Source organism: Schistocerca gregaria, chromosome 1, assembly GCF_023897955.1.
Source record: "Schistocerca gregaria isolate iqSchGreg1 chromosome 1, iqSchGreg1.2, whole genome shotgun sequence".
NCBI classification, from domain to species: Eukaryota; Metazoa; Arthropoda; class Insecta; order Orthoptera; family Acrididae; genus Schistocerca; species Schistocerca gregaria.
Window position 1 is genome coordinate 871,646,040 of NC_064920.1, and position 19,893 is coordinate 871,665,932.

General features: G+C 36.9%; 1 protein-coding gene across 1 annotated transcript in view; it reads left to right on the top strand.

Annotated features, from left to right (window-relative positions):
* Positions 1-3,467: 3,467 nt before the first annotated feature.
* LOC126273263 (uncharacterized) overlaps positions 3,468-19,893 on the top strand; it is a 126,025-nt gene continuing 109,599 nt past the window's right edge. Inside the window, exon 1 of the mRNA XM_049976809.1 lies at positions 3,468-4,464. Within this exon, the coding sequence (XP_049832766.1) occupies positions 4,294-4,464 (171 nt within the window). The 5' untranslated portion in view covers positions 3,468-4,293. The remainder of the gene's footprint in view (positions 4,465-19,893) is intronic.

Genomic DNA, 19,893 nt, shown 5'->3' on the forward strand with positions numbered 1-19,893 from the left:
ATCAATTTACAATAAGCTAATTCGTATACACATATATTTACAGACTTCTAGTTAGAGACAATCATTAGATTTTACTCCTGGTATACAATAATTTATTTACAAATAACTCATTAAATAATGTAATGCCACACTATTCACTCATATTTAACTATCAGTCACTGCACACACTATACACACATTGTTTCATAACACTTCACTCACTACATACACACACACACACACACACAGGTGATCCTTGGGCCATTTTCTGTACTGCAAGTTCCCATTTGCTATCCTGAAAAACTGAGTCAGCATCCCTTCATAATGAGTGAGATGTTGAGCTCAGAAAGAGGAAGAGGTGTTAGTATTGTGCTATGCATAGCTTGAGGGGAGAGTGTCTCTAGAAAGGAAAAAAGAAGAAAAATAATAAAGTGAAGGTGTTATGTGGAATATTGGATGTTTTATAATCATCATTATTATTATTATTTGTTTGTATAACATTTTTTTATCAAACCCCTACTCTGCTTTATCTAAGTAATCCTTCAATGTATAAAATGTATTGCATAACAGGTACTTTTTAGCTGCCTTCTTAAATAAGTGTATTTTTGAAATTTCTTTAATCTCTTTTGGTAATTTATTGTACAGTTTTATTCCTTGGTAGAAAATGCTGTTTTGAGTTTTATGTTTATTTTTTCTTGGTAAATGTAAGTTGAGTCTATCTCTTGTTGCATGGTCGTGGACAGAGCTGTTTGTGCAGTAATTGCCAATGTTACTTTTGATGTGTACAACTGACTGGTAAATGTGTTCACATGGAGCAGTTAAAATTCCCAGTGTTTTGAACAGATCTTTACAATGAGCTCGACTACTATTTCTGGTTATTATTCTTATGGCTCTTTTCTGGAGTTTGAAAATTGTGTTCATATTTTGTGGATTTGTTCCCCAAAAAAGAATGCCATAGCTAAGAATTGAGTGTACATATGAATAATATGTAACTAAAAGACACTGCATGTTACACACAGATGATAGAATTCTAAGGGCATAACATGCTGATGACATTCTGTTTGCAAGTACCTTTGTGTGTTCGCACCACTTCAGCTGAGAGTCAATATTCATTCCTAGAAATTTTGCATTTGTTACACAGTCTATAGAGGTGCCATCTACATTTAATTTAACATTGTCATTTTTCCTCTTCAAACTGAAGTTCATGGCATTAGTTTTCTTTATGTTTAATGTCAATTTGTTGCTTATTGACCAATCGTAAACTTCCTTGATAGTTTCATTTGCTTTCTCGGTAAGGAGTTCTCTTGTTCTCTCAGTGACTATAATATTGCTGTCATCAGCGAAGAGAATTTTCTCACCATGAGTAACACTACTGAGAAAGTCATTGATGTATATCAGGAATAGTATTGGTCCTAATATGCTACCTTGTGGAACCCCTATATTAATATGTTTTGGTTCTGATAAGTATTTTACTAAATGTTTAGATCTATTTGAAGTATGTGTTATCTCTACCCTTTGTACCCTATCTGTTAGGTATGATCGAAACCAGTCATTAGCTACCCCTCTTATTCCTAATGCTTCTAATTTATTTAATAGAATCTTGTGGTCGACTGTATCAAAAGCCTTAGAAAGATCCAAAAATATGCCTGTGACACACTCATCTTTATCAAGAGCATTAAGTACAACTTTTGTGAATTCTACTATGGCTGACTCCGTATTTTTGCCACTTCGAAAACCAAACTGTGATTTGCTTAAAAGATTGTATTTATTCAGATAATTCATTAATCTGTCTTTCATAATTGCTTTTATTGTTTTTGAGAATGCTGACAGCAGGGAAATGGGCCGGTAATTTTCTATGTCTTCTGCATTACCTTTCTTAAGCAAAGGTACAACTCTTGCCTGTTTTAGCTGCTCTGGAAATGTCCCTGATGTGAAGGATTCATTTATTATATTTGTTAATGGGCCTTTTATAATCCCTATGCATTGTTTCAGTACACACATTGGTACATCATCTAAGCCTTCTGACTTTTTATTTTTTAGCTTTTGAGCAGTTTTATTGACTTCATTCTCTGTGGTTGGAAGTAACATCATTGTATCTAGTGCAACAATTTTTGCAGGTGTTATATTTGTTTTGGGGAATTTTTGCTGTAACTTCTCTGCAATACTTGAAAAATGCTCGTTTACATAGTTTGCTAAGTGTTGTGGATCATTTATTACCTTATCCCCCTCCCTTAGCATGCAACAACTACATCTTCACACAATGAAAGCACCCAACACTGTCGAAACCCGGCCTGTGCACTTGATGTCTCATGGAAGTATCACCGCGTTGAACTATGGAGGTATGAATACAATGAACCAAGTGTTCATGGCTATTTAAGATGGTGTACATCAGCTTCAAGTTTGTGATGTAATGGCAGCTCCCTTCTTTTGTTACGCCCATGGTGCCACGTACGTGTATGTCTATGGACGGTGCACGCTGCTGAATTCTCTGGACATGGTTTGCAAATGCGCATTCACGTCTATTTGCTTCGGAGTAAAGCAGGCTTTACAATTCCTGGGCGGAGGGAAAGTCTAAGTGGCACAAATGAGAACATGTACAGATAAAGTAATTTTCATGAAATAAACTTTTTTAACAGCAAAAAAGCCTTCTGTATTGAAGGGGTAAAATACTGTAATTTGTGAAGTAATTTAATATGTAGAATGAAAACACAATGGATAACAAGCCTTATAAATATTGTTTGATTTGTTTGAATGTAAATATTTTCTTTGGAAACTGAATATCGATGCTCTGAAATGTTTTGACGCTACCTTTTGTGTTGCTTCGGAAGTTTTGTCCACAGCTTGCCTCATAAAGTTTTTTTACCCATTAATAAATTTAACATTGCTAGTTTCTTGTTTGCGGTATGTTATTCCTGCCTTTCATTTCACTTATTGTATCACATAACCTAACCACAACTATCCCATGGAGTGATGTGTTGACCTTTCATCTACATACGAAGTTGCATCATAAGCCACTCCGTTCCGCTGAAGTATTTTTGAAATGACTTTTAATGGCCTAAGTAAAATTCATAATATGTGTTCGTGACAAGATTCGTATGTTAAACTGTTGATTAGTGAAGCTATAGAAGAAGTATCCTCCAGTCAGTGCTGATATGGCATTTATTATTAAAGAAAAGCATAGTCGACTGTTGTATTTAGAAGGCAACACTTAGGGTGGTGTTAAATGATCATTTTCTTTCTAAGTACCGAATAATGCCAAAAACCATAGGTCTTATCTATTTCGACAAACCTGGTATTTCATTGTGATACGAAATAACTTTTAAGGAAAATTATTTCATACGGTTTTTTTCTTTAACTGTCAAATTATTGCGAAGATATCCAGACATTCATGGAATCTTAGGAATGTTTACGCAAAAGAAGCAAACAATAAACTGTAGACAAGGAATACACAAAAGCACAAGATCAAAAACTAAAATATATGTGAGAATAGTTTAGTTTCTGACTTTAACAGCTGAAGCTACCAGCCCTCCTGCCAGGACCACCATCAAAATTTCCTTCCCAGATTTGTTGACGTCTCGATCTGTCTCATTCTGTTCCGTTGCCGGCGTTTGAAATGCATTTCGATGTTCTTTAACATACAGTCAAGGACTACGTGACCACGAAGAGCTCAACTGTAGCTATTTCTGAAATACTTGAAGTTGGAAAATATTATCGAAAGAATTGCGCAGCTATATATACAAATAACATAGCTGTGTCAAAGTAATAATTGTCGTGAATTCTTCACTAGAAAATCTGGAGATATTTATGTTTATAGAAGGCTTCGGCTTCAGTCATTTGTTACTAATGTTTTTTTGTTGAAGTTCAGCCATAGGTGGCGTTGGCTACGAAATTTATGTTGCTGCGTTTGCATATGGCGAACTCGTGAGAGAATGTGAGAAGTTTATTATTAATGTGTTATTGTTACCAGAAGAGGAGAATCGTGAAGTTGGACTGTGTTTCAATTATCGACCCTTTTTCCTGCTTAAGTTCTGGTCCGTCAGTGATGGTATCGTGTGTCTGTTTCGTCAGATTGTTAAATAATCGCCGTCGGAATTTCCTTCAGAAATAATGCTTATTTTCTGTTGGCAGAAGTTGTAAATAGAGGAAGGACAGAACCAGTGGCATAATTATAAACTTCACTATTTGCAACTTGATTGTATTGTGAACGTTTTAATTATTAATTTACATAAGCGAATAACGACGTGTTATTGAAATATTTTGTGGAAGTAATTTGTGTACATCACTATTTCATGTTAGTAGGAAGTGGAGTAAAAAATGGGGGGCACAAGATTTATGGTGCAGTGGGAAGAACATCCATCACATCTGGCTACACGCCTTGGACATCTTCTGGAGCATCAGACTCTAGTTGACGTTACGCTAATGTGTAATACTCATACACTGCGCGTTCATCGCGCAGTCCTTGCTGCCTGTAGTCCTTATTTTGAGGTGAGTTTATATGTGAACTATACGGAGTATTGTGGCAATACATAATTGTCGTGTATGTGTGTTTTTGTAAAATTTACATTTTTAGTTCATTTTATCATGGTACTTACTATGTGTAGATTACGGAAATTGTCAAATTAATACTGGATTACTTCAGTAGCACCCAATACGTATGATTTCTACCGTTTCCAGATGTTGCATGATCAGTAATAATGGATCCTTACAGTACTGTTGCATGCCATTGGGATTTGACCTTACAGCTCCCATTACTAGATTTGCTGCAAGTTCAAATAGTCACCATAGTGTCACAAGAGATGTTCTAATAAAATGTATGTTAATGTTGTGAAAATGACATGATAGATATGACAGGCTAATTGTAAATATGATCTGTGTATTCTGTAAGAAACAGATTGACAGATGCTGTACATATTATGCGTCTGTGGGTGAAAAGCTAATTCTGCGTGTACTCAGCCGATTAGAAATTATTTTAATAGTTCCAGTTACCTAGTTGAAACAATTTCTTGGATAGGAGAAAACTGGGGCGTGCAGCCCGTGGGTCATGCTTAATAAAACACTTCAGTGGTTTAACTAAACTTTGAGTTGAAAGCCTAAGTCATTTTTTAATGTGACTGTGCTATTTGTTTTAATGCCTCCCAATGTTAAAATTTACCCCATTATTCCATATTCTGTGTGTCAGAACTTTGTGGAGGCAGATGATATAAGCATTCATTTCTACAAGGGAATTCTGACAAACAGTTCATGTGGTTGCCTATATGTAGCTCTACAGAACAGTGGAGTAACTTACTTGTGTTCTTTTTCACAGCTAGACCATTCTCTTTGTAGTTGCTTATTTACTTGCCAGTTCATTTGTGATCATCCTCCTAGTGCCTCTGCAAGATGTTGTTTGATATCCATGTGGAAGATTTGTGTGCATTTGAAAGTAGCTACTTGAAATTTAGGAAAAACATTTTATCTTCGAATAAATTCTAAAGATATAATTTAGAGAAATGTATGGTGAACCATTATTCATCACAAAGATAGATGGAGCTCATGATCTCTGAATTTATCTGATAATTGATTTGAAGGAAATGAATAATGTAATGCAGTGGTAAAGATTTTGAGAGGACATAGAAAACTCTGAAATCAAACAAGGCATAATAAGAGTTCAGTAATAGGGCAGTGCCCTTACTTCCATTTTTAACAGAACAATTTTTTGCACCTCTTGCCATGAGGTGGTATGCGAATAGAATGTGTTAAGCCTATGTCAAATTCGGATGTGAATTAACTATGGAATGCTCAAATGTATTTGACAAAACAAGAGCTGTAGCTTCAAAATTTCACAAGGTCAACTCGTTTAACCTTTAGCACATGACATGTCAAAACCACAATGTGGTGTAATCTGAGAAATTTGTTAGCTGAAATCATAGGTTGTTTGATGAGTGGTTTCTTCATCTGTATAATAGCTGTAGACAAACGTCCTGTCACATTCTCTCGTTTGTTGGGTTTGTCAGCACACAATTAAATAACAAACCTAGACTCCATACCACGTGCAGTTAATTTTGTCACCAGAATCTTCATTCCCAAAATCTAGTGAAACAATTAACGCAATTGTTGTTGCGGCAAGTTTAAGACAGTCTTTTGTGGTCAACATAAGCTATGTAGTCCATAAAAGGTGATGGCATAGGTCTAGTGCAATCTATGGTAGCAGAAAGCAGTTTGAAATCCGGGGGGGGGGGGGGGGGGGGGTAACTGAAGTAAGCCATAAAAAAAATTTGATGTGGTTTCTCTGAAACAAGTGGAGAAAGGCAATGGTCAAATTGTATCTTGACTTTGTGTAGGGCTCTTTTAATGGGTGTCCAAGTTTGCTCTATGGTGCTTTTTTAAGCAAATGCAGTAGTATTTTTAAAAGTGATTTTATTTATATTGTGCCTTAGTTAGAAAGGTACTTGTACGTATAACTGGAAACAGTCTGAAACAGTGGTTGTCTGGGTAAGTGTGCTCTTTGATACTATTCAGAAGTATTTGTAGGATCCTCTCTCCATTCTTCTATACATTCATCTTCCTGTCTTTTTGTAGTGTGTGAAAAATACTACTAACCAAGCTGAGACATCACAATTTCCATTTGAATTCAGTTTCCACTGATTTTCTTTGACCGAGATAATCTTAACACAAATATGTCAGCAGACAATCTCAAATTGTCAGTGGTTACCTAGATTGACCCTATATTATTACATAGGCCTATAACTCCATTTTGCTATTTATTTGTGCATATCTCAGTAAATTCCAAAAAGCTCACATATTCATTTTGCTATCACCAAATAATGACCCTTTCATGCAGACCAGTAGAAAAAAATAACCACTCTTACCACATATCCACACCATGGGCATCTACAGATATTTTAATAGAAAGGGGGGGGCATAAAGATTTAAAATTCTGCTTTTTATATGAATGAATTGTCCAGTGTCTAGACTTGCATGTCATAAGAATTAAATTTTATTATATCCTAGTGAATTGATGGTTATCCACTCAGGACATACATGAAAAAAAGCTTTTCTGCTCCAGATCCATGGTGACGGATGGAGGGGTGAGTGGCTTGAGGCAAACACTATGATGATTCCTTTGAAAGGGACATGGCCAATTGTCTTTCTCATGCTTCCTCAGTTCCAGCTTGAGCTCTATATCTATTGACCTTGTCATAAATGGGACGGTAAACCCTAACCCCCCCCCCCCCCCCCTTCCTCACACCCTTTTTTCATATAGAAGAATGTGGAACTACACAAAGTTTTTAGCGGGAAGAATGACCGTTTGATGGGAAATTTATTACTCTAATAATGCGAAATTAATTTGAGAAAGGGAGCTGAGAAAAAGTGGAGTTGATGATATGAGGGTGTAGAAAGGAATGACATAGCCAAAATATGACAACAAAAAGCATTGTGTGTGCACGTGCGTGCGTGTGAAGATGCTACTGCATAGGATTTGGTGTGGTGTTTTTTTTTTACCTGGTTAACCTGTATGACACTGAAGTCTTGTCATTTTTATGTAGCTTTCATGTGATATCATTTGTTTGAAGTAGGACAATGCATGCTGTTGGAATTGTGTTAACAATATATTTTGTGTGTGATGGTGCAAAGTGCACTGTGTAAAATAGACCTCTTTGGCATTGTCTAACACTCTTTGTGTGCGCTAATTATTCTGTTGAGTTCGCTGTAATTTTTTGAATGTGCAAATATAGTTATTAGTAAAATGTCCTTTTTTCTCATTAATACTTATTCAGCTGCGCAAATTCCAATACATGTTTTAAATAGGTTTATGGGTGATGCTTTTACCTAGTTTACATACCAGAAACAATTTTCAGTACCTGGGAGTACATGCTGTAGACATAGCTTTGTTTTGACTTCAGCATAAAGATCTCATCAGGGAATTTTTTGATGTTTCCCAATCAATTAGCTCTGTAGCCTGTATCATTGAGTTTTGCTGCGAAACAGGACGTATTGCAGCAACGGCTTTATGGATCTTTTGCTTGAAAGGAATGCAGGGTATTTGAGAAAGGGTTGGGTCTTAGATTTTCACGTGATTGTTGCTGACCTTAATTTCACCATGAATGTAAGATATTTTTCATGAAAAACATTCTGGATATATTACCATATCTCCTTGTAAAATATTTAAAATACTAAAATGTGACAAAGAATTTGCCCTGAGACAGGCCACTCCACCTTGGCCAAAACATTGATACATTTTAATATTTTATAAGATGATGCAACAATAAAACCAGAATGCTTTTAATGATGGGTGCTAGCCATCAAAACATATGCATTCACATCAAGCACATTTGTATTCATATTTGTGCCAGCATTTGTCGTACTTCATATGACTTTTTTTCATTGTGTCAGTACTCACTTGCCAATAGTAATGAGTTACTTAACCATTATAATATCATAGTGGAAATGATTAATAAAAGAAGCAGTCTTGGTAGACATGCTCACTTTCCTGAAGTGCATTTTTAACAAGATAGCTACTAATCACCAACAAAATTTGCATGGACACTTTGGATCATTAAATAATGAGTGGAAATGTTGACATAGTTAGGGCTTCAGTCTAATAGATTCTATAAGAAAACATTCGATTGCTCATAAGATCTCTGTTTGAAGAGTCAGGAATAGAATTTGCATTTGAGACTCTTCAACAACAAAATATTGCCTCAAGAACTAACCAATGATGATTTGAAAATCTGTTAACCTTTTTACCGGGATGTTTAGTATCACTTTTCTTAAGTAGGCTAGTTCTCAATTAATGCTGAGGCGCATTGAGACTCTGTTTCAGTCAACAAGCAGTAGTTTTAACATGCAAGCCAAAAAGTGGCTTCATGATATGAGGCTGGCACAAGACTAATAGTTGTGTTGCTGCAAACAGTTGTTTTAATTTTTTTTTATTCTAGTCAGAATTTAACGGACATCAGAATTTGTTGCATATGCTGTGTGTGTGTGTGTGCGCCATATCTGGATTGGGTATATGGAGGTGGTGTAGCTTGACTGTAACTGGGAACTGAGATGTGCCATGCATAAAAAATGGTATGAACTTGAAGATACATGCTGTCAACAGGGTAAGGTTACTGCACTTGGCATTGTTTTCCTCTTGAATTTGAGTTTTAATAATAATGTGATAAAATTTGATGTCATTTGAATACTAGAGGCATAGTCACGGACATACTTCTTTCAGTGGCATCAGCACTGGTCAGGGTCTAACTTGAGGTCTGTACAGAGGGTATCTAACAAATGTTGATTTTGTCTCCCAATAGGTTGTTTACCATAGTCTTTCAATGAGCCATCAACATTGTCATCCTTAAACATGACTGAAAGTAAGAAAAGTATTGCATGCTATTTAGTATTTGCTGTGTTCCTTACTGTGTTTCATTTTTATTACCCTTCAAAATGGGGAGTTACTCCTGCCAAATGAGGACTTAACAAGTTAGGTAATATTGCCACTAAATGCAAGATTAACTGAGAAGACCAACTTGATGAAGTTACCAATTGGTCTTTGTTTCTTAAATATTCTTGGATGTTACCAAATAATGCAAGACAAATGTGGAAAGATTCTAGCAAGGTAGTGCCACAAGTCTTTTCATATCCTTGTGAGAACTTGCCTGATGTAAACTGTTGAGTGAATAATAATAATAACAACAATGAAGTTCTTACAGGTACTTGGCTAGAATCCCTAAAGAATAGTAGCGTGCCATGATCCGCCCACTACACAGGAAAGGGATGAAACTGTTGTTTAACTATAAAGAGATTTTAGTGAACACTGCCAGTTACTTAGAGAATTCTTTCTAAAATCTCACTTGAAAAGCTTGAAGCACAAATGGACCATTTCACGGGCAAATATCAAGCATGTTTTAGGAAAGGTAGATCCTGTGTGGAGCAAATTCTGTCTTACAAATGGGGACTAAAAAAATTACAATTCATTATTTGTATGTTGTTTAATATACTAGGAGAGATGAAAGTGGCTAGAAAGACAAGACAGTTGACTTAACAAACATGTAATACGGAAATGTGGTTTGGCCTCTAGCAGCCACATTTTTTTCTGGTTTTACTATTACACGCATTTTGGAGGAGTTTCTCCATCTTCTGTGAGTTTGTTAGCTTGTTATTACTTGTCAGTGTTCACAAGTCTGTCTGGGATTTGTAACAAAGCAGTAATTATTTCCTTCCTATACCAGTGTCATATTTTGTCGTCTTCTTTTTATTCAGCATTTGTCCCGCGTGCCTGTGGGGTCTGCTACATGGGTACGTTAACTCCATTTCACCCTCACGGCTGTGTCTGAGTGGATGTTCATGCATTTAATGTCTTTATGAATTGTATCAGCACAAAGTTGCTTAGGCCGGCTTTTGGGTCTTCTGCCGACGACTTCAAGTGTGTAATAGCGTCGTAACGCTATGCCCAAACCATTGAAGAAGACTCTCACACCTCTTGTTTTGGATCGGTGCAACACCAACCTGTTCACTAATGCTGACATTGGAAATGTGATCTAACTTGGTCATTTTTTGTAGATCTTGCATTTTCGTGCTTCCACGTGGTGTTTGATTGCAGCTTCCTAACACAAGCTGTTTCATCGTTTGTGTGATGTTCACTTGTGAACATTTTGCTATAAAAATGGGGAGGTCTGACAGGAAGGTGAACTATCACTCTTACTGTTCAATCTTGTACTAGGAAAAGTAATTAGGACATGGAAAAAGAAGTGACCGTTGGTAGACTATATTAAAATAAAATCCTTTTTTAATGTCTAGTTTATGCTGTAGATGTAGAGATCTTTTCAAGCAACAGAGAAGCAGCAGTCAATTCTCTTGCAAAATTCCATGAAATAGCATATAAAAGTGAACTGAAAATTTCTTAGGCTATGGAAAATATCCAATACATGCAAGGTTCTGCTTGATACGTAGATGGACAACCCACATGTTGGCAAAATATCTCAAGGGTCCAAATTTAAAGACCTAGGAGAAACAATGCAACACTCTAGATTGTATCCGGAAGCAAACAAAGATAGAATCTTAATATAGTTCATCACATTAGATGTTTCAGGGAAGTCTGCAACTGTCTCATTCAAGATTTAAGTAATAAAATTGCAGCAGTTACTTATGTTTTTATGCTTAGCACAACATGTTTCGAGAATTTATTCTCATTTTTAAGTGCATTTGTGCATTTGTTTGTGTGAATATGTTTGGTGATGTTTGCGTGCATGATTTTCTGCATTTCTAGCTTCTCTTTTAGGTTATACTGCAATTGGAAAATCAGACAAAATGAATCTTTAAGAGTTATTAAATGTTAATGTTAATAGAAATTGTAGTTTTGTTTTTCTATGTACAAATATTGTGCCATTTCACAGAATCATTAAATTACAGGTGCAACAAAAAATCAGAGTTGTGTAATGCAAAACTAAAATGTAGTCACACCTGAAGTGTTATACATGTCAGAGACTTTAATCATTGGTGGCAAAGAAATATACAAAGGAAAATTTTTGGTCCGGTTTGTATTTATAGAATCCGGATGAGACGGAAGTCTAACAAGTTGTTTCAAAGTTTTGAGAAAATCGTGGATTCTTTCAGGAAAAGAAGATTGAAATATTACGGACAAATTCTCAGAAGGAATGATGATATACTTTGGAAAGCAATAGTTTAAAGCTAAACCAAGTGTTACATCTAATTAAAGGTGGACAGAATGTAAGAAAAACCACAGGGAGAAGATGAAGAGATTTTACAGAGAAAAAGAAAGCAGCACATAAGCAAAATAAGTTCAGTCACACTTAACATTGGGGCATTATGATGTAAAAGAAATAACAGTGGTGACGAAGTTGTAAATTACGTTTACAAATTCATAACTGTGCAGTAAAACAGGTAGAGGTGTGCTGTACAGTTGTAAAAAAATGAATTTCTAGAATTGTTTTACCAAAATTAGTCGAAACTCTTTTTTTTTTTTTTTTTTGCCACAGTCAGTAGAGAAATGAAGACTGAAGTTCGCTAAGAATCGTCCAGATGCTATGCTTTATATGCAGTACAGGACACACATGGGCAGTGTGCGGTAGCCAGTTTCACACTTTTAAACCATATAATCTTAGTATGTAGGAAAATATGCATTGCTTGCACTCTGTGGAAGATGTCACTCTGCATTTGGCTTGTATTCAAGTTGTGCAACTTATTTGTCTTATTGAAATAGTAGCCTAAGTGGTTTAATCTGAAACACAAAATCTTGGCCATAATGATGCTTTTCAGAATGTATCTTTCACACAGCAGTGTAGTGTCTATTCTTTCATGATGCAGTGAGAGTGTTCCACAATGAAACTTCCTCAGGTAGACTAACTTATGTCATTGTGGTGAATAGAACAGTGGAGGAGGACGAGGAATGGGGTGGGGGTAAGTAGTATGCAATATCCCATCTGCACACACTGTAGGGTGGCTTGTGGAGTATAAATACCAATGTAAATGCAGCATGTGGAGTACTTACAGAACATATTAGGTAGGTCTTGGCAAATATTGCTCCGTAGCAAATTCCACTGCTGAGATATTACATAGGCCAATCTAGACAATAACAATTTCATCTGTGCTACACACACAATATGCAGCAACACACAGTATTGGGCAGCAACAGCTTTAAGTGTGTTATGGAAGTAGCTTGAGAATGGCTATGGAGCCAAAATAAGCCTGTAGCAAAAGAAATTAATGTCTAAATAAAAGAACTTTGAATACACCAGCATTTTGGCTTACCATACATATGTCATTACAAGACATCTGCAATGCTACAAGCAGACAGAAATTTATAATAATACGTCCAGTGACACCTGTGGACTGAGGATGACATGGCTGCCAGTTGGTACCATTTGGCCTTTGTGGCTGTTCGGGCAGAATTTAGATAGTTTAACAGTAACAGGCAGAAATCAATACATACATGCTGTGCAGCAGTTGACTTGTTTAAAAAAATTTTTAACATCTGCTAAACCGGCTCAACTTATTTGGTTACTTCAACGGCATTTTACTTCATAAGGACCTTATGTAGTAGTGCCTTATGAAACATTTAAATAATTATCTTTGCCTACTCTTTTTGCATAAATAATTGCAATGCAGAAGCCTTGTTATGTGATATGCTCTCAGATGTTATATTCCTGAAAAGACAACCTTCATTGAACTCATAATTGAAAAATAGCTGTTCGTAAAATATATGTATAACCTCCCCCCATGAACCATGGACCTTGCTGTTGGTGGGGAGGCTTGCGTGCCTCAGCAATACAGATGGCCGTACCATAGGTGCAACCACAACGGAGGAGTATCTGTTGAGAAGCCAGACAAACATGTGGTTCCTGAAGAGGGGCAGCAGCCTTTTCAGTAGTTGCAGGGGCAACAGTCTGGATGATTGACTGATCTGGCCTAGTAACATTAACCAAAACGGCCTTGCTGTGCTGGTACTGCGAATGGCTGAAAGCAAGGGGAAGCTACAGCCGTTATTTTTCCCAAGGACATGCAGCTTTACTGTATGATTAAATGATGATGGCGTCCTCTTGGGTAAAATATTCCGGAGTTAAAATAGTCCCCCATTCGGATCTCTAGGCGAGGACTACTCAGGAGGACACCGTTGTCAGGAGAAAGGAAACTGGCGGTCTACGGATCGAAGCGTAGAATGTCAGATCCCTTAATCGGGCAGGTAGCTTAGAAAATTTAAAAAGGGAAATGGATAGGTTAAAGTTAGATATAGTGGGAATTAGTGAAGTTCGGTGGCAGGAGGAACAAGACTTTTGGTCAGGTGAATACAGGGTTATAAATACAAAATCAAATATGGATAATGCAGGACTAGGTCTAATAATGAGTAAGAAAATAGGAGTGCGGGTAAGCTACTACAAACAGCATAGTGAACGCATTATTGTGGCCAAGATAGACACAAAGCCCACACCTACTACAGTAGTAAAAGTTTATATGCCAACTAGCTCTGCAGATGATGAAGAAATTGATGAGATAAAAGAAATTTTTCAGGTAGAGAAGGGAGACGAAAATTTAATATTCATGGGTGACTGGAATTCGTCAGTAGGAAAAGGGAGAGAAGGAAACATAGTAGGTGATTATGGATTGGGGCTAAGAAATGAAAGAGGAAGTCGTCTGGTACAATTCTGCACAGAGCATAACTTAATCATAGCTAACACTTGGTTTACAAATCATGAAAGGTTGTATACATGGAAGAACCCTGGAGATACTAAAAGGTATCAGATAGATAATATAATGGTAAGACAGAGATTTAGGAATCAGGTTTTAAATTGTAGGACATTTCCAGGGGCAGATGTGAACTCTGACCACAATCTGTTGGTTATGAACTGTAGATTAAAACTGAAGAAAATGCAAAAAGGTGGCAATTTAAGGAGATGGAATCTGGATAAACTGACTACACCAGAGGTTGTACAGAGTTTCAGGGAGAGCATAAGGCAACATCTGACACGAATGGGGGAAAGAAATACAGTAGAAGAAGAATGGGTAGCCCTGAGGGATGAAGTAGTGAAGGCAGCAGAGGATCAAGTAAGTAAAAAGACGAGGGCTGCTAGAAATTCTTGGGTAACAGAAGAAATATTGAATTTAATTGATGAAAGGAGAAAATATAAAAATGCAGTAAATGAAGCAGGCAAAAAGGAATACAAATGTCTCAAAAATGAGATCGACAGGAAGTGCAAAATGCCTAAGCAGGGATGGCTAGAGGACAAATGTAAGGATATAGAAGCTTATCTCACTAGGGGTAAGATAGATCCTGCCTACAGGAAAATTAAAGAGACCTTTGGAGAGAAGAGAACCACTTGTATGAAGATGGCAACCCAGTTCTAAGCAAAGAAGGGAAGGCAGAAAGGTGGAAGGAGTATATAGAGGGTTTATACAAGGGCGATGTACTTGAGGACAATATTATTAAAAGGGAAGAGGATGTAGATGAAGATGAAATGGGAGATATGATACTGCGTGAAGAGTTTGACAGAGCACTGAAAGACCTGAGTCCAAACAAGGCCCCCGGAGTAGACAACATTCCATTGGAACTACTGACGGCCTTGGGAGAGCCAGTCATGACAAAACTCTACCAGCTGGTGAGCAAGATGTATGAGACAGGCGAAATACCCTCAGACTTCAAGAAGAATATAATAATTCCAATCCCAAAGAAAGCAGGTGCTGACAGATGTGAAAATTACCGAACTATTAGTTTAATAAGTCACAGCTGCAAAATACTAATGCGAATTCTTTACAGGCGAATGGAAAAACTGGTAGATGCGGACCTCGTGGAGGATTAGTTTGGATTCCGTAGAAATGTTGGAACACGTGAGGCAATACTGACCTTACGACTTATCTGAGAAGAAAGATTAAGAAAAGGGAAACCTACGTTTCTAGCATTTGTAGACTTGGAGAAAGCTTTTGACAATGTTGACTGGAATACTCTCTCTTCAAATTCTGAAGGTGGCAGGGGTAAAGTACAGGGAGCGAAAGGCTATTTACAATTTGTACAGAAACCAGATGGCAGACTCGAGGGGCATGAAAGGGAAGCAGTGGTTGGGAAAGGAGTGAGACAGGGTTGTAGCCTCTCCCCGATGTTATTCAATCTGTATATTGAGCAAGCAGTAAAGGAAACAAAAGAAAAATTCGGAGTAGGTATTAACATTCATGGAGAAGAAATAAAAACTTTGAGGTTCGCCGATGACATTGTAATTCTGTCAGAGACAGCAAAGGACTTGGAAGAGCAGTTGGGGACAGTGTCTTGAAAGGAGGATATAAGATGAACATCAACAAAAGCAAAACGAGGATAATGGAATGTAGTCAAATTAAATTGGGTGATCCTGAGGGAATTCGATTAGGAAATGAGACACTTAAAGTAGTAAAGGAGTTTTGCTATTTAGGAAATAAAATAACTGATGGTGGTCGAAGTGGAGAGGATATAAAATGTAGACTGGCAATGGCAAGGAAAGCGTTTCTGAAGAAGAGAAATTTGTTAACATCGAGTATAGATTTATGTACCAGGAAGTCGTTTCTGAAAGTATTTGTATGGAGTGTGCCATGTATGGAAGTGAAACATGGACGATAAATAGTTTGAACAAGAAGAGAATAGAAGCTTTCGAAATGTGGTGTTACAGAAGAATGCTGAAGATAAGGTGGATAGATCACATAACTAATGAGGAGGTATTGAATAGGATTGGGGAGAAGAGAAGTTTGTGGCACAACTTGACTAGAAGAAGGGATCGGTTGGTAGGACATGTTTTGAGGCATCAAGGGACCACAAATTTAGCATTGGAGGGCAGCGTGGAGGGTAAAAATCGTAGAGGGAGACCGAGAGATGAGTACACTAAGCAGATTCAGAAGGATGTAGGTTGCAGTAGGTACTGGGAGATGAAGAAACTTGCACAGGACAGAGTAGCATGGAGAGCTGCATCAAACCAGTCTCAGGACTGAAGACCACAACTACAACAACAACAACAACAACAATGTATAACCTCCCTGTAATGCCAAAAAATATTTGAAAGTTGCCCCGTGAATGAAAAGTGACTCATTGGTTGTATACATCAAGAGTGTTAAAAAGAGTTCTGGCAATTAAGTTGATTTTTGTACTGGCATTTCTTCTATCTATTTACAAATAGCCGTCGTACCAACAAACATGAATAAATATTTGTGCTTGTGCTCAGGTGCTTAACTGTGCAGTCACCAAACCACATTCTTCTCTGTAGCATCGTAAATTATTTAGATGACATTTGAAATAATGGAAGGATATAATTAACTATAACATCTTTTGGTTCCACTCAATGTGGTGATAATCACTTGCTTTGCTGCTATGATCATCCACACTCTTCTCTGTTCCCCCTTTCTTATTTTATACTCACACATTCACAGCAGTGCCCCATATCTGAATGTAGTGAGAGTAATGCTCTGTGAAATATTATTGTAGAAAATGTTTTCCACCTGATTTTCTTTTATTATTGTTGCACTCCATGTAAAGCTTTCCTTTGTCCATTGGCACCCTGGCCCTTAAATCAGTAGACATTTGGTAACCTCAGCCAAACACTACGGCTTTATCAACAGTTGACAACTTTGACAATCAAATGGTCAGTCTACTTTCAGTCATTGTTTCAGAAATATTTTATTATCTTCTGTCAATACCACAGCAATAAATAATATTCATTGTAAACAGATTTCCATTTTTACTACATTGAGATAAGTGTTATTTTTTCTACAGTCATCAGTTAAATCATCTGACAGCAGATAAACTGCAGCCACTTAACAGTACTTAGGAAACTGTATCTTTTTAACTGTAGTTACTTGTAATTGTATTTTCACTTATAATATTTATAAGCACAAATTAAATATGGCAGTTTATTGTTGATTGTCAGTGCAGCGTACACGACATTCTCTTGAAATTCACTATTATTAATCTGTACCTTGACTGAATTCACATACATGAAGGTTATCTTTCATATCGCAAGCCACCTGGCAGAAAGAGTTACTCAAATTAAGACAGATCTTATATTCTCCTTTCTATGCCACTCTTCGTGGGAGTCCCAGTGTGACTTTGATATTCCTGGCTGCTGCCCACTGCTCCCACTGAAAGTTGGAAAGAAAAATGTGTGAAACCGCATTAATCCCACATGCTGTGCAATTTCCTTTATTAGTTGAGCAACCTTTTCTGAAGTTCTGCTTCACCTTTTGCAGTTGTTTTCTGTTCTTTCTCATGCTACCATTTCCAGTGATTTGCACGAGACCTTTTGTAACTATAAATAATTTCAAGTGTGCCTGTTTTGTTTGTTATATCTGGTAATATATTGGGACTACTTCCTTTTCTTCCATTTGGCATCTCTCTTTACATTACTATAGTTTAAATATGTTGGTAACATCTCTTCTCTTTTTAAAAATAAAAAAAATGACTGCTGCCTTACCTCTTGAAGGAACACGATTTATTTATTATCTGACTTTGCTTTTGGATTTGTTCATTATTATTATTTTCATTTGAATTGTGCAGTGTAACAGTAAAATGGGTTAACATTATTCTACAACTGATTGAAGTGAGCATTATTGGCCCTATACGTACCTATGTTGTTGGAATGGGGATGATCTGCAACTTTTTACAGTCACTTAGAAAGTTGATTGCTCCAGTGACCCGTGTTACACTGCTGCTAGAAGGTAAGAAAGTTCTTTTGCATAGCCTAGCTAATACAAAATCAGGTAGGTTTAATGTTATGTTCCACAGTCCTGACTCTGTTGTTTTTCAATTATGTGAACATACATTTTTCTACATTTACAGTAGATCTCCTGAATCCAGTATTGGACTAATGTTATGGGAGAAACAAGAGCTACTACAGCAGGATATGTAGGGGGATTATGTGGAAATACTGAAGGATATACAGATGAAATACTGAAGCTGGGATGGGGAGCGGGGTTTATGAGTTTTGTCCGTGTAGCTTAGTAAGTGAAGCAATTTCTTCAAAAACGAGGGTTCATTATAATCTTGTAAGGCAGTTTTGCCATAGCTTACTCTCCACTCCAGAATGAAAAGACTCCTTCTGGAATCTGTTTCTTCTTGCACATGCCAAACAGAAATATTTTCCTACTTTATTTTTACTTTCATGATCATAGTCTTTAATGCTGTACCAGCCATATTGTTATTGATTTTCTTTTGAATGTGGTAGACACAGAGCATTGTCAGTGGTACACATTCTGATTGCAGGAGTTTTCCAATATTCCCCATTTTTAGAGCATGCTCAGAAAATTTACCCATAAAGTTTTCTCTGAAGCATTCTGCCACTATGGTACCTGAAACAGATGGACTGCAAAAGTTACTGTCAACAATGTTTGACCCACTGACAATTATCTTCATTCAAAATGTGTCACATTTGAAATTGGGAGTAGCCACTCCAGATATGGTTTAGTTGTGATAAAATAGACTGCCATTATTCGTGTGCAGGCATTCACTTCTGTTTCAACCAGCTTTCTTTTCCTACACCTGGATCAGAAAAACAAATTTATTGGCAGCTATTTGTTTACAGGATAGCTGCTGTAGCAAAACCAATCAGAAAATGAGCTTAGTCACACCTTCCGTTCTATATACTGTTGTCATATTACTTCGGAACTTGAGGTGCCTCTTACCAATTCTTGCTGTCATCGTAACTGTTGAAAAAAAATTGTTTTAAACTTTTTGGCAATGAGACGTTTTAGGCTGTAGTATGAGTCAAGTTAGCAGCAAAGTGTTGATAAATGCGATCAAGTTATGTTGTTGTTGTTGTCTTCAGTCCTGAGACTGGTTTGATGCAGCTCTCCATGCTACTCTATCCTGTGCAAGCTGCTTCATCTCCCAGTACCTACTGCAACCTACATCCTTCTGAATCTGCTTAGTGTATTCATCTCTTGGTCTTCCTCTACGATTTTTACCCTCCACACTACCCTCCAATACTAAATTGGTGATCCCTTGATGCCTCACAACATGTCCTACCAACCGATCCCTTCTTCTAGTCAAGTTGTGCCACAAACTTCTCTTCTCCCCAATCCTATTCAATACCTCCTCATTAGTTATGTGATCTACCCACCTAATCTTCAACATTCTTCTGTAACACCACATTTTGAAAGCTTCTATTCTCTTCTTGTCCAAACTAGTTATCGTCCATGTTTCACTTCCATACATGGCTACACTCCAAACAAATACTTTCATAAACGACTTCCTGATACATAAATCTATATTTGATATTAACAAATTTCTCTTCTTGAGAAACACTTTCCTTGCCATTGCCAGTCTACATTTTATATCCTCTCTACTTCGACCATCATCAGTTATTTTACTTCCCAAATAGCAAAACTCCTTTACTACTTTAAGTGTCTCATTTCCTAATCTAATTCCCTCAGCATCACCCGATTTAATTTGACTACATTCTATTATCCTCGTTTTGCTTTTGTTAA